At 37.3% G+C, this 14,016-nt stretch overlaps 1 protein-coding gene across 9 annotated transcripts in view; it reads right to left on the bottom strand.

Annotated features, from left to right (window-relative positions):
• Nucleotides 1-14,016, bottom strand: part of Gphn (gephyrin) — a 437,068-nt gene that overhangs the window by 39,830 nt on the left and 383,222 nt on the right. For all 9 annotated transcript variants that reach the window (XM_055595378.1, XM_055595377.1, XM_055595376.1 and 6 more), the window contains one exon: nt 8,635-8,756. In XM_055595378.1, coding sequence (XP_055451353.1) covers nt 8,635-8,756 — 122 coding nt within the window. The remainder of the gene's footprint in view (nt 1-8,634; nt 8,757-14,016) is intronic.

The raw sequence follows: 14,016 nt of genomic DNA on the forward strand, positions 1-14,016 counted from the left end.
GATGACATTTTAAAAAATTAAGAAAATACCAGGTGTGGAGGCACACACCTTTGATCTCAACACTTTGGAGATAGTGAGTTTGAGTCTAGCCTAGTCTACATAGCAAAATCCACCCCAGCCACAGGTACATAGTAAGAGCCTGTCAAAAAATTAAGAAAACTAATGAAATAAAGTAGTGATACTTTATTGATTGAATTAAAAAATGATTAAAATGAAAAATAAAAAAGAAATATGTGAGGGAGACATAATAATCAGAACTGGGTTGAGGATCATTAGAAAAGTTTGTGAGGTTAGGTTAGTGTCAGGTCCAAAAGAAACAGGAGAAATAGCTAACTGTGGTGGCCATTAGCATACCAAAGCACACCTTTGGCCTCCAGGCTCTCACAGTTTCTCGAATACCTGTTACAGAGTCCATGCTGGCACCCTGGCAATTCTCACCCTGCCCCCTACCCTAAACTTTCCCAGCTCATTAGCTTCCCTTCCTCCAGCTTCTCCTGCCCACATAACCTTGTCATTTCAGCCATGTGCTCTTTGATCTTGTGTCTTCAGCCATGTGTCTTCCTCTTTTGGTCCTTCTCTCCATTCCCTTCTCCTTTCATGGTCTGATCCTATCTACTGTTGTCTACTTTCTCTTCCTGATCTGGATCCTTCTAGATCCCCCTGGTTGTTCTCTCCCTCATATCTACAACAAAAACCTTTCCATCAACCATACATTGGAGGGTCAGGTCCTCACTTGATACAGGCAGACAATTTCTACAGGTGCAGAACTCCTTGAAATGACAACTGCAAGAAGAGTAAAGGATTCAGAAAGGCAACTGTCATAGACAATAAAGAAGTCTTCCATTAGGAATGAGAAGACTGTCTTTTAATTAAATGCATGTTCATTAAAGTATGAAGAATTCTTTGTTAATGAAGAGAAATAAAAAAGAAAAATCTCCAATAAATGATAGAACAATCTGTTGATTCAAAATTTAAAACTGTACTTTGAGCAGAGAAGAGTTCATTTTTTTTTAAGATTTACTTATTTATTATGAATACAGTAGTGTTCTGCCTGCAGGCAAGAAGAAGGAACCAGATCTCATTATAGATGGTTGTGAGCCACCATGTGGTTGCTGGGAATTGAACTTAGGACCTCTGGAAGAGAAACCAGTGATCTTAACCTCTGAGCCATCTCTCTAGCCAAAGAGTTCATTTCATAAGAAGTAGGCAGTTTATAAAGAAGAACCAATTAAACCGAAATCTAAACTCTCTTGTTGATTAGAAAAGTCCCACTTTAAGACCATTAGGGAAGCAGTAAGAAGTTAGATGTGTTTGGTTCACAAATTGGAAGCTGTAAGGCACTGGGCTTTGCCCAAGTAATCACTGTACTATTAAGTCTATCTTGATAATTTCTGTGAAATGTGCCAGTTTTATAAGAACCCAATTTGCTATCTCAGTACTTGTTAATCTTCCACTTCGTGCTTTAATGTGAATAGGGAGCTTTACAAATTGGCAGCTGGAAGGCTGAAATCCAAACACCAGTCTAAGACAGAGCCAAGTAGCCCAACAGGATTTGAGTGGGGCAGGCTTCTATGAAGCCTTTTATTTATTTATCTATCTATTTATTTATTTATTTATTTATTTATTTATTTATTTATTTATTTATTTATTTATTTTTTATTTATTTATTCCCCAGAAGGGGAACATTTTTACTTAAAATTTAAGTCTTGAAATGCTACAAGGGCCAAGTCAGTACTTGGGAAGCTGTGTTACTGAGCTGTGTCTTAATCTGAGGTACAAACAGTATTACAATCCGTTTTAGGAATAAAATGAAGCCAAATAATTCTTTATTTTTTTCAGTTAAAAGTGATTTTATTTTATGTGTATGAGTGTTTCGCCTGGATGCATGTATATGTGCTATGTGCATACCTGGTGTGTGAGAATGTCAGGAGAGAGCTTTGGATTCCCTAGCATTGGGTTTATAGACTGCCTTAAGCCTCCATGTGGGTGTTAGCAACCAAACTCAGACCCTGTACAAGAATAACAAGGACTCTTAACCACTGAGCCAATTGTCCAGCTCTGAACTTTATTTAAAAAAATTTTTTTTGGAGGAGAATCTGTGAATTTGAGTCATGTTTACTGCTTGTTATATTTAAGAGATAAATGTAAAGATTGTCTATTTAGGCCCCAGAGAGCAGCTTCCCAAATTTGAAGATACTTTGTAAAACTGTTCTAAATAGTTATATATGGAAGTTTCTAGGTTACATGAAAAGTAAAAACAGTACAAGAAAAGATGGCTAGACTGTCCAATCCACAAGACGTGCCCTTACCAATTGCTGTGGATATAGTGTACCAACACATTGTCCTAATATTGAAGAAGCTTACTATTATTTGTTGGGGAAGTACACACACTGACAATATAACAAATTCTTTACCTACTATGTTTAGGCTATACATGATGGTAATTTTATGAGGAAACTGGGAAGAAAATACAAAAGTTGAAGCTCACATATGCCCAAGTGACCAATTTTTTTAGTTACATTTTTATTATTTTTTTGTATTAATTACAGTTTATTTACTTTTTATCCCAGCTGTAGCCCCTCCCACATTCCTTCCCAATCCCACCTTCCCTCCCTCATCTTCTCCCTTTCCATCTGATCCTAGCTTATCAAGTCTCTCCAGAACTGGCTACAATGTCCTCCTCTGTGGCCTGGTAAGGCTGCTCCTCCCTCTGGTTTAGGGGGGTTGACCAATATTTTAACTAAGTGTTGGCTACAACTTTGTATTACCTGGCATGGATGACACTCAGTACTCAGTAACTCATGCTAGTAGGACAAACAGGCTGATTGGTTACTGAACTAGCCATGGGAAAAAGAGAAAACTAGGACATTTCTAAGCTTAACCTGTTTTATACTCCGGAAGGGAAGATAGGATTCAGGAGCCAATGATGTTACGAATCAGGACAGAAAGCCAAGGGAGAGCCACAGGAAACCTTGTATTAGTGAACATAAGAAGAAGAGCTTCAAAAGCCAAGAAAGCATAAATTACAAAGGGAGGGTAAGATGGGGAAAATGTTGGCACATAAACTGTAATAGAGAGACCTAACAGCTGTGGTTCCCCCCCCCCCCCCCCCACACACACATGGTTTGTCTATGTAGCCCTGGCTGTCCTGGACCTTGCTCTATAAACAAGGCTGGCTTCAAACTCAAGAGATCCCACTCCCTCTGCCTCCCAAGTGCTGGATTAAAGGCCTGCATCACCACCACCCAGCTAAACATACTATTTCAATGAAGTGTTGCCCCAATGAAGATGAATCAACACTAGTAACACTGGCACAATTCAGTGCTATGAAACAGCCTTTACTATTTCTCCCAATTTCTTTTTTTTAATTGTTATTTTTGAAATCTGAGCTTAACAGCTGGGACATTTGGAAGTATTATTTTTAGGCTATAACACTTTGTATCCTCAATAGCAATTTACTTATAACTCACAGTGCATGCACTAAATTTACTACATTGTTGCTACTTTCTGTGACCCATGGACCAGCAGCTTGGGGTCAACTGTAAATTTGTTAGTGTTAGATCCAAATGAAACTCCACTCCCCCAAATTCTGGTGCTCATTTTCCTCTACCAAAGGGGCTACTTTCTTCTCACTGTCAGGAGGGACAAAGGCTATCTGCGGTACTGGCCAAGTTCCCTCAGTGTATCACAAGTAGCTAGCTCTTCTCACCTCCTCCTCTATGCTAGACTTCTCTAGCTCAGTAGCCCCACCCCAGGTTCTCATTCTTCTAACTAATATTTCAGTTATGCTCTCTCTCCTCTCTTTTGTCTTCCTCTCTTAGTCCTCTCTCTTGCCCTTCTGTCTTAGTTGTTTCTTTCTCTTCCTCTCTTGCCACTGCCAACCCCCATGGCCAAGACTGGTCTGCTGGTCACATTTAGTCTGCTACCTTCTCTCCTTGCTCTGCACTCTTCTGGATGCCCCTGGCTATGCTCTCTCTCATATCTGTAATAAAATCTTTCACCTACCTTGGGGCAGTCATGTCCTTAGTTTATACAGCTAGAAAGGTTGTCTTAGCCCACTCCAGCTGATTCATAAGCAAGGTTTTCATTAAGACCAGGTAGCTAACATCATATACAGTGAATGTTTCCTGATGACTGACTAAACAATGAGTAAGCTGTATCATTCTTACTTCCAGTCTCTCTTGGTCATTAGCCCATCTGATAAACTGCAGTCAAATTATTTTTCTAAAATAACGACTTACTATATTACTTCTGCATTTAAAAAAAGTTTCAAATTCAACTAATTTGGACAATTCTACCTTTAGTGAAAATCCTTTTAAAATGTAATCTCAGACATCTGCCAAATTTATGTGTATTCTTTCTATCCCAACCTTTTTTTTATAATTAGTCTGGCCTATAATTGCAAATTTTATGTTTCCTTTTGGATTAACACATCATCTCTTCTTAACAAGATCCCATTAATCCTTAAGAGTCTCATACTTTATGAAACTTGTTCTGACTACCTAAGCTTAGAATTGCTACAGCTCTTCTGACATTTTTATTATGTCTTTGAAATCATGGCAAAGAGTTGTGCATTATTAACCTCAAGAAATTTAGACTCCATTTCTGCCTCTGCACTAACTAGCTTTATAATGTTAGATAAATTCCTTAACATCTCTGAGTTTCAAAATTAGAGTTTTTTAAGAAAAATAAAACAAAACAAAACAAAACACCCCTAGAAACTCCAATACGATACTGTGTTCCATTCAGTGTAAGAAAAATATAGGGAATATAGTTTAATGTAGACTTACTAGTTCCAAGTGAACACTTACAAATACAGTTAACTTTCAGATATTTGCAGTCTTCCTCTTATAATTCTCACTGAATTATTAACTCACCATGTTTTATAAAAAACAAAAACAAAAGGTACATAAGACAAAAGGAAACTTTATAGGCTGCAGAAATGGCTTCACAGTTAAGAACTTTGGCTGCTTTTCCAAAGGGTCCAGGTTTAGCTCCTAATACCCTCAGGGCAGCTCACCACTGCCTGTAACTCCAGTCATAAAGTATATGATGTCCCTTTTGGCCTCCACAGTGCTAGGTACACATGCTGTGCAGACATACATGCAGGCAAAACACCCATCCAGAAACAAACGGTAAACATCAGCTCAATTCAATTTAAACAGTTACAACAACTGACTCTTCTATAGTTTATATCGATTGAAAAAAAATCATGGTAAATGGCAAGAACAAGAGCTGCAAAGTATAAATCATACAGAACCTAAAAACCACACTCAAGCCTTTTTAGATGACAAGAATAAAAGGAGTAGTTTCTACCCTTATCTGGCTTAGCTGAGCATGGTTCTGTGCTTGAAAACATTCCTGAGCTGTTTCTCACCCAGGGTTCCTCCCATGATTACTTGTTCCCTTGCTGAGCTTTACACAAAGGCTTCTGTATAACAATATTTGCTTTCATTAGAAAAGGGAATACATAGCAAAAAAGAATGCAGAGGCAACCTACACAGAATATCAATAGCTGTACAGTGATGTACCTTGTTTCCTTTGCTAAATTCCCAGTGCAGATTTCCATTAGAATAGCAGTAAATTCTTTCCTCCCACAATCCACCTCTGAGTTCTAAACCATTTATTCTGGGCTTCTTTAACACAGCACTCTAAGACTGAAAAAGTCTATATTAGCAACACTCCCTTAAACAACAGCCCTGTTCTCAGTTTCAAATAAGGTACTGCTACCAAATAAAAGGACATACACTAGAAAGTGGCACCTGTCTCTTCACCTATACTGGTTTTATAGTTTGTTGTTCTCTATGCTGTTTTCACAGTATGCTTTGAGATTAAATTAAAATCCACATTACAACAACATCAGAAAATGTCTATTACAAATTATGAAGGACTTTACACAATTAAACATCAGTGTTAGATCATAGACGTTCTAGCTGTCATCCCCCACCCATCTCAGTCTCCTCTACCCGTCAGCTCTCTCTGGGCAGAGTTGATAAAGCATTCTGTGTTCTTGTAGTCTTCCTTCTCTCAGCTGGAAACAACCTTGAATTATAACTTTACTTTCAATGCCTTGTGACTTCTGGCACATAGGCTAGGTTACCATGATATGGAACTTTATCCTCCCACCCTGAAAATTCCCTTTGTTTTTTGCAATCTGCAGGAATGAAAGATCTGTGTCCCTTGAGGGCCCTCTCATGGCTGCCTGTTTATGGCCTTGATGCTATCTCTCCTAACTGGTCTCCCACTTCAGGATCTCATCAGCCATGAGCCTGTAACTCTTAACAAAGGACAATTCATTCCCTTTCTACAATATATCTATTAGTACACCAACATAAGAACCTTTTAAAGGTGTTTTGTCTTTTATAATAAGATAATGTCAGTAATATAGTACATCAAGTACCTAAAAACGAGGAGGAGGAGGAGGAGGAGAAGAAGACAACCAAACCAAAACAAAAAACACACCAAAAACAAAAAGCAGAAAGACCAACCAACCAACCAAACAACAACAACAACAACAACAAGACCAAACCAAAGCTGGCTACTGTGGCCCAGACACTTGAGAATTTCAAGTCTGCCTGTGCTACATAACATACACACATGTACACACATACAACCCCACAAAAAATATGAAACCAAATCAATATAGAAAGTGAAAAATTACACCTGAGAATGGGTAGAATTACAGGTCAGAACAGTGCAATTTAGGGGTAAGATGTATAATAATAATAATTAAAAAGCTCCTTTTACCTTTACATGTCTTAAATAGTTCATTAATGCACTTGAAGGCAGGGCCGTACCAGTGTTTAGTGGGAACTAAGACTGAATCTGCTGAGCTTGTTTCTTGGAGTTTTAGGCCTGCTCACATTATCTCTGTGCTTTTAAAACTCTTAAATCCATCCCATCTCTTCTTAGAAGTTTTTTCCTGTGTTCTTTAAAGTTATATTTATGTCAATATTGGTTTTAGATGAAATTTATATTAAAGGGCAGATTACTGCTTAGGCCCAAATTAAAAGAATGAGGTGTCTTTTCCCTGCTGTGAAGCTCTTCCTACTCCCTTTCTAGCTGGTGGGTCTCTGATATTAGGTGACTTGCATATTGGCCATCAGCTATGGACTTCTTTAAACAGCCAGGTGAACCACAAACAGTAAGGATTTAAAAAAAAAAAAATGAAGCTTAAAAGCATATCAAACAACCTCAAAAAAGAACTATAAAAGTTCCTTATATGAAGCCAATGTTCAAGATTTAGACTGTGCCCACTTCCCATTTAGGATGCATTGTTGGCATACCTACTAGAACATACTTTGTGAAATGAGGGCAGAGCCTTTTCAAAAGCACTCAACTTAAAGAAAGGATCAATGCATAATGACCTTCTTCAGTGACAAGGTAGTGATAAGGGAGACAGTGGATCCAGTGTTAGTTTTACCAGGTTGATATGCAATTATTACTATAAGCAGTGACACAGGAATTTGTGTAGAGAACAGGAATTTGTGCCTTGTGAAAAGGGCTAAGTAGCAGTGTTACTTTGCAGTTGGATGGTCAGAAAACAGACTGTTTTTATTTTATTTTAATGATGAAAATGCATCACTGGAAATTCACAGGAACATTTGGGGAATTTACTGAATATCTGAATTGATTTGGTAGGTGTTGTGGATATAAACATGTTAATGTTTTAATCCCAGGTGTGGTCCACAGCAGCAAACTATTTGACTTGTGTGGGCTCTGAGAGGAGGTCTTTGCCAGCTGCAGATAGTTTAATTCTGAGGATTCTAAGACAGAATAAATACCAGAACCTAGAAAGTGTTGGGGAGCTGCGAGAAAGAACAAGGCTGCTGCTGTTTCCCCCCTGTGGCTTCTGGTTGCTGTTGATACAGTGAGACAAGAAGTTGGAGATCTCCTGAAATGAGGCTTGGACTGGCTCCAAGGAACCCAATGACCCTAACCAGCAGGAAGCAGCTAAGAGAACTGTGCTCCATCTCCCACTAACCCTTTCTCTCTCCTACCTGGTGTTGAGATGTTGAAAGGGATTGGGGTGGAGTAGGGAGAAAGAGATATAAGAAATGTATATCAAAGAGTTTTTAAAAAGTACTTCAATAGGTAGGTAGGAGCAATGTGCTCTTCAATATGGGCAGGTATAGTTAATGGACCTCCTTTGCACTTAAATAGGGAAGCTGCAAGAAATTTGGGTTATAAAAGGATACAAAATTAATATACAAGCCCATGGAAAATAACTGTGCTTAAATGTCAAAAAAATCAGGTAATACTAGTTTTACAGTCTCTCCTTTAGGCTTCTCATCTGTGTTTCCAATGTCTTTCTTGAAATGAAAGTCTGAGCAGCAATGACAACACTGCCGTCATTTCTACCAGAATAAAGCCAATTACATGAAAAAAAAAGATATCTCGATTTAACACACCATAGCAAAGTAAAATATTTCTCCTTTTGTTATGCTCATTCTAAGAAACTATTTATTCCTAAAGTTCATATGTACCTCTAAAATCTTCAGGCTTCTGAAGAATGTGATCAACGAGAATTTTGTTGTTCAATCTGTCTCTTTAGCACCAACTCCAACCTACCCCAGTAATCTAAACATTCATATTTCAGAATAACTGTTTTTCAAAACAAAACACTATACTTACTTGTCTCCCACAATACCCAGGTTGATTGTAGGGTAACCATGTTCCTGAATTGTTGCTAGAAGTGTTGACCGATTGCTGTCTCGAATCTTTCCTGGTAAGAGGTCATCTTCAGGATTTAGCAGCTACAAAGCCAAAAAGAACCATCACTATTTTTTTAGGTGATGTTGCCTATTATAATGGAAGAAATTAGATGTGAATACATTTAGCATCTGAGCATCTGTGACAGTATCTGGTATGAAAAAGGATCTTTTAATAAATATTGTAAGTAAAGGAGACTGGTAACTGAACAGTGGGTCAAATTTCACACTAGTTTTGGCTATAATTTGGCAATAATGTCAAGGAGAAACTAGGCTTTCCTAGAAACTGATTATTATAAAACTGTATTTGGTCTGGCAATACTATCTTCCAATTCATCTTAAAATATTTTTTATGTGTATGGTTGTTTGGCTGCATGAGAGTCTGAGCAACACTTGTGATCATGGTCCACTGAGGCCAAAAGGTAACTGTACTTAATGGGTGTGTGAACTGCTGTGTGGGTGGTGGGAGTCAAACCTTGGTCCTAAAGAAGAGCAGCCAGTGTTCTTAATTACTGAGCCATCTCTCAAGCCCTCTCCAATTTATCTGACAATGAGAATATTCTCAAGTCTGAAAGGAAAAACCACTTGCTGTTTTCTTTCTTTCTTTTTTTTCTGAAGTGGAATCAACAGTATTCAAGAAAAAACTCTGAAAGAAATAGGTATTTTGTGTCTGAGGCATAAACAAAGAATACTTAACTACATACATACACAATTCTATCTGAGTTAATATCTATCAGTTGTGTTTATAAAAAAACAGAAAACTTACTTTAGATATTTGGATGTTTCAATAAGCCGTCAGCTTAGTATAGCAGTAGGAATACCTTTTGATTCAGACTAAATGCAAATTACTCAAACTCTTGGCCTTGATTTTCTCATTAATAAAATGACTTCATTTTATAATGAAGTACTTTACAAGTTACCCTATAAAGTACTTGTCAGAACTGAAGTAACAGTTTATGCAGATGTGATTTATTATATTATTGATTATATATCATTAGTATCACTATATTATACTGTTACTATATAGTATTATTAATGTTATATTACCAATAAATGTGATTATCTTTTTTTATAATAAGAGCATCTACTTTCCCCTTGGTTTCATATCGTCACTTGTAGGTGCTAGTTCACACCATACTGCTGACAGTGTGAACCTAGACTGTTTTGACTGCAAAATACTTAAAAAAGGGCCCCTTAACCCATTGTGTAGTGGTTACACTGAAGATTGAGTGTAAGTTATATTTTCAGTGTCAGCAAGATGGCTCTCAGCAGGTAAAGGTACTTGCCCAAAGTCTGATAGCCTGAGTTTATTCCTTGGAACTCATGTACAGGCAGAGGAGAGAAATGACTATACAAAGTTGTACTTTTACCTTCACAAATACACCAAAAACAAAGTAAAGTAGAAAGTAAAACAAAGGAGATACATTTCAGTTTCATAAATAGTATAAAGTTAAAATAAGTGTTTTATTTTTAAGGTGCCAAGGATCAAACTTGGAGCCCCATGTGCTGCAGTACTGAGCTGAAACCTCAGATGCCAAGTACAACTTGGAAGTAGACACAGAAGGGGGAGATGGCAAGCCTATCATCTGAGATACTTTGTTAATACGGAGAGTACCCAGGGCAATAACCACAGTCTGCCCTTAATATTTTTTCTGATTCATTAGTGTTCTTATATAGCCAGAGTTTTGGCTTTATGTTAAGAAGTAGTGGCTTTCAAACTATCTTCTTACAAAGAGACTGAAAAAACTCTTTGCCCCTCCATGTCACCTGGAAGTCTTCCCTTAAACATTGCACTATTAACTTTATTATATGCTACTGTACACTGTAACCCACTTATATTTATATTTATTTATATTATATTTATATTATAAATATAACCCACTTATATTTATATTATATATTTAGACACTGGCAGTGATTTGAAAACTGCTACTGTGGTGCTAATATAGATGAATTTTCTGATCTCAACTAACAAAAGTATTGGAGTCATAATTCTATCAAGGCCACGACCTGCAGCTCTTTAACTGTGTTGGTTGGACAAGTTAAGGCAAGAAAACTGTGTTTACTACTAGTACAGTATTTTCTTTGCTTCTCTGTCCAGTTTTTGCAAACAGTTCCAGAAAGAATAGAATAGTTAGCTAAAATTGGAGAACCAGTACTTTGCAAGACTGACATAATGAAATAACAGCTGGTTAAACAAGGGATTGGATTTACAGTTCGTTTAAAGTATTTTCAAAGAAGCATACCGAATTAAATGGAAGGCTAAATATAAAACCCACAAATTTCCTCTTTACAACTTAATCCCATTTTATGTTATATTTCTAGCTATGCAGGAATGGTGCTTAAAACTCATTATAAATAAATTATAAAAAATGCGAAAAGTATAAAGTAAAACAAAAATATGTCTCACCATTTCCAAAGCTTGTTGCTTTTCTATCTACAATTTAATTTCCAATTTTTTGTTTTTGGTATTGTCAATGATTCTACTAGCTTTTTAACTTTTCAATACTCAACTTTTGGATATTTATTTTTCCCTTTGGAGTCTACTCTCTTCCCGAAGACCTCAATGATTTAAACCCTTTCTCTTTTTTTCTTTTTCTTTCTTTCTTTTGTCCTTCCTTCCTTCCTTCCTTCCTTCCCTTCCTCCTTTCCTTCTCCTTTGAGACAGCGTCTCACTGTGAACTCCCAGCTGAGAACTCCCTATGTGGACCAGGCTGCTCTCAAGGTACAGAGACCCCTCTGCTTCTCAAGTGCTGGGATTAAAGTTGTATGTCACCATTCCTGGCTCCATTCTACTTTATCTCCTCATTTTCATTCTGTCTCATTACCAATATCTCCATAGCAATAGCTTAAGTCCCCAGCTCTAGGCATTCCATATATTATTTTTGAGTTTTGTAAAGTCTTCCCCACTGCAGAATGAAGCAGAAACATGAACTTGCAATACTGTACTATTGCCGGTTTAATAGTTAAACTGTACCAAACCAATCATGTAACTCAAAGTATCAAAAGTGATATTATTTTATTACAAACTTATTTAGGTCTCTGTATTCTGACATAGACATGACATTTACTTAATTGTAGCTCCAAGTGGGCTACAAAGGTGAGAAAGATTGTCCCAGCAAGCCACCTGCTTTACAAATTCTTACCGTCTCCTCTTGAACTAGTCACTAAATCTCCTTGAGAACTACCCCATAACAACTCCAGTCCTAAGAATCAGCTATGTACACTATTGTAGCTCCTTTCTTTTGAGATACTGAGATACTACTGAGACCGTAGTATGGTAGAAAAATATGTCATCTCAAAATATGTCACTTTGTTATAAAGGAGATTTATTTTTTAATCTGATGGCAAATGAGAAGCATCAAGGACAAGACCTCTTTGATTGTACATGCCTGTATTCCAGTGCTTGGGAGCTGGAGGAATTCACAGTGGCCATCGGCCACATCGAGGTTAGCTACATGAGACCTTGTCTCAGCTCCCTCCTCCAAACACACATAGATCAATAAATGCAGTAAGTTAAAAGAAAGGATGCAGACAAGAAGTCTTGTCACTGAGCTTCTCTTTTGGGTTAAGCTGTACTTCCCTGAATTCTCTTAGCTTCTTTGCTCAGGGGATATAGTGGTTTCAATGCTAAATGTTCCCTCACAGCCTCACAGACATTTGGACTACGGTTGTTAAGTGTTGTTTGGGGCATTAGGGAACCTTTATGGATGGTCAGCCTTATAATGGGAGTTTTAGTTTCTGTAAAAACTCAGTTTTGTTATGCAAATATGTTTTTGTTTTAATCCCAAGTGTGTGATTTTAGTTTGGGCTTTAGTTTGTCCACAGCTGATAACTGCCTTCTGCAGGGCCTGGTCTTTGCCAGCTAGTAATGGCCTGCCTCTGTGCAGCATGGAGAGGGGCATGGTTTAGTACTTTGAGGGATATAAATACGAGAGCCCAGTTGGAGAAACCAGAGATGGACAGTGTAATGACTTGGAGGAGCCAGAAAGAGAGAATGTTTCAGCGCAGCAGCTTGGAGGAGACTGCTTGCTGCATTTGCTGTTGATGGAGATTGGTATAGCCCCAAATGAACCCACTGACCCTAAATAGCCGGGAGAAGAAAAGGGGTCTGCATCTACTTTTCCACTAACCTTCTCTCTCTCACCTAAGGTTAAAAAGTTGGTGGAAGGGAGGTAGAGGCTTAAATAACCCACATAAAACAGAGAAAGCAACACAGCCTTGTTAGAGGAAGTAAACCCTTGGGGGCCAGCTTTGAGGTTTTATACCCAAACCTCACTTTCTATTTTCTTTTTTTGTTTCCTGTGTGTGGATGAATATGTGATGAGCTAGCTTCTTGTTCCTAGGGATTGTTGGCAAGCTTTTCCTGTAATTATGGATTCTAGCTCTCTAGAACTGTACACTAAAATAAACCCTCAATTTCTTCTTCAAATTGCCTTTGGTCATGGTATTTTATCACAGCAACAGAAAAGTAACTAATACAGATTTTTCTAAGATAAATTAACTTATTTTGAGTTATGATATTTTTGGTTGAGCTCCCAAAGTTATAGTTATTTTGTATGTCATAAAATAAAGTTCTTAGGGCATTTGTTTATTTGATCAGATATAGGCTATTTTTCCCCCTTGGTAAGAGTATTCATTTGATACTAATAAGCATCTTATCTACCAATTGACTACATTTATGTCTGTCTCTAAGATTTTTTTTATTGGTTTATAAACCATTTATTATATTTGAGAAACTGGACTGGAGGGAGATTTCTTCTTTACCCATTTGAGACTGTTAATTTTTAGGGTTTAATGTTGAGAGTTCAATTTTTATGTTTAGCTAATGAATTCATACATTTATCAAATAATGAACTACCTGTTGATGTAACTCTAGCTTGTACTTAACTTTCTTAACCTCTGAGCCATCTCTTCAGCCTCTTTTGTACTTAACTTTCTAAAAGGCATTCTTTCATCAAGGAGAAGAGCAGTACTTGGCATACTTTTAACATGACTATAATATTCACATGAAAATACATTTAGAACAAAAGAGGAATATAATTTTAGATATTCAGTGATTATCATTTTTATTGTTATGCAAATCTCCAAGAAGGAAATATGCAAGGAAAGGTAAGTGCTCTTTTTTTTTTTGCATTCTTTTATTTATTTATTTTTAATTTTTTTCTTTATTAATTACACTTTATTCACTTTGTATCCCCCCTGTGGTTTTCTCCCTCCTCCTGTCCCATCCCTCCCTTCCTCCACCCTCTGCTTGCATGCCTCTCCCCAAGTCCACTGATAGGGGAGGACTTCTTTTCCTTCC

Source organism: Psammomys obesus, unplaced genomic scaffold (assembly GCF_907164565.1).
Source record: "Psammomys obesus unplaced genomic scaffold, mPsaObe1.curated_primary_1811, whole genome shotgun sequence".
Taxonomy (NCBI): domain Eukaryota; kingdom Metazoa; phylum Chordata; class Mammalia; order Rodentia; family Muridae; genus Psammomys; species Psammomys obesus.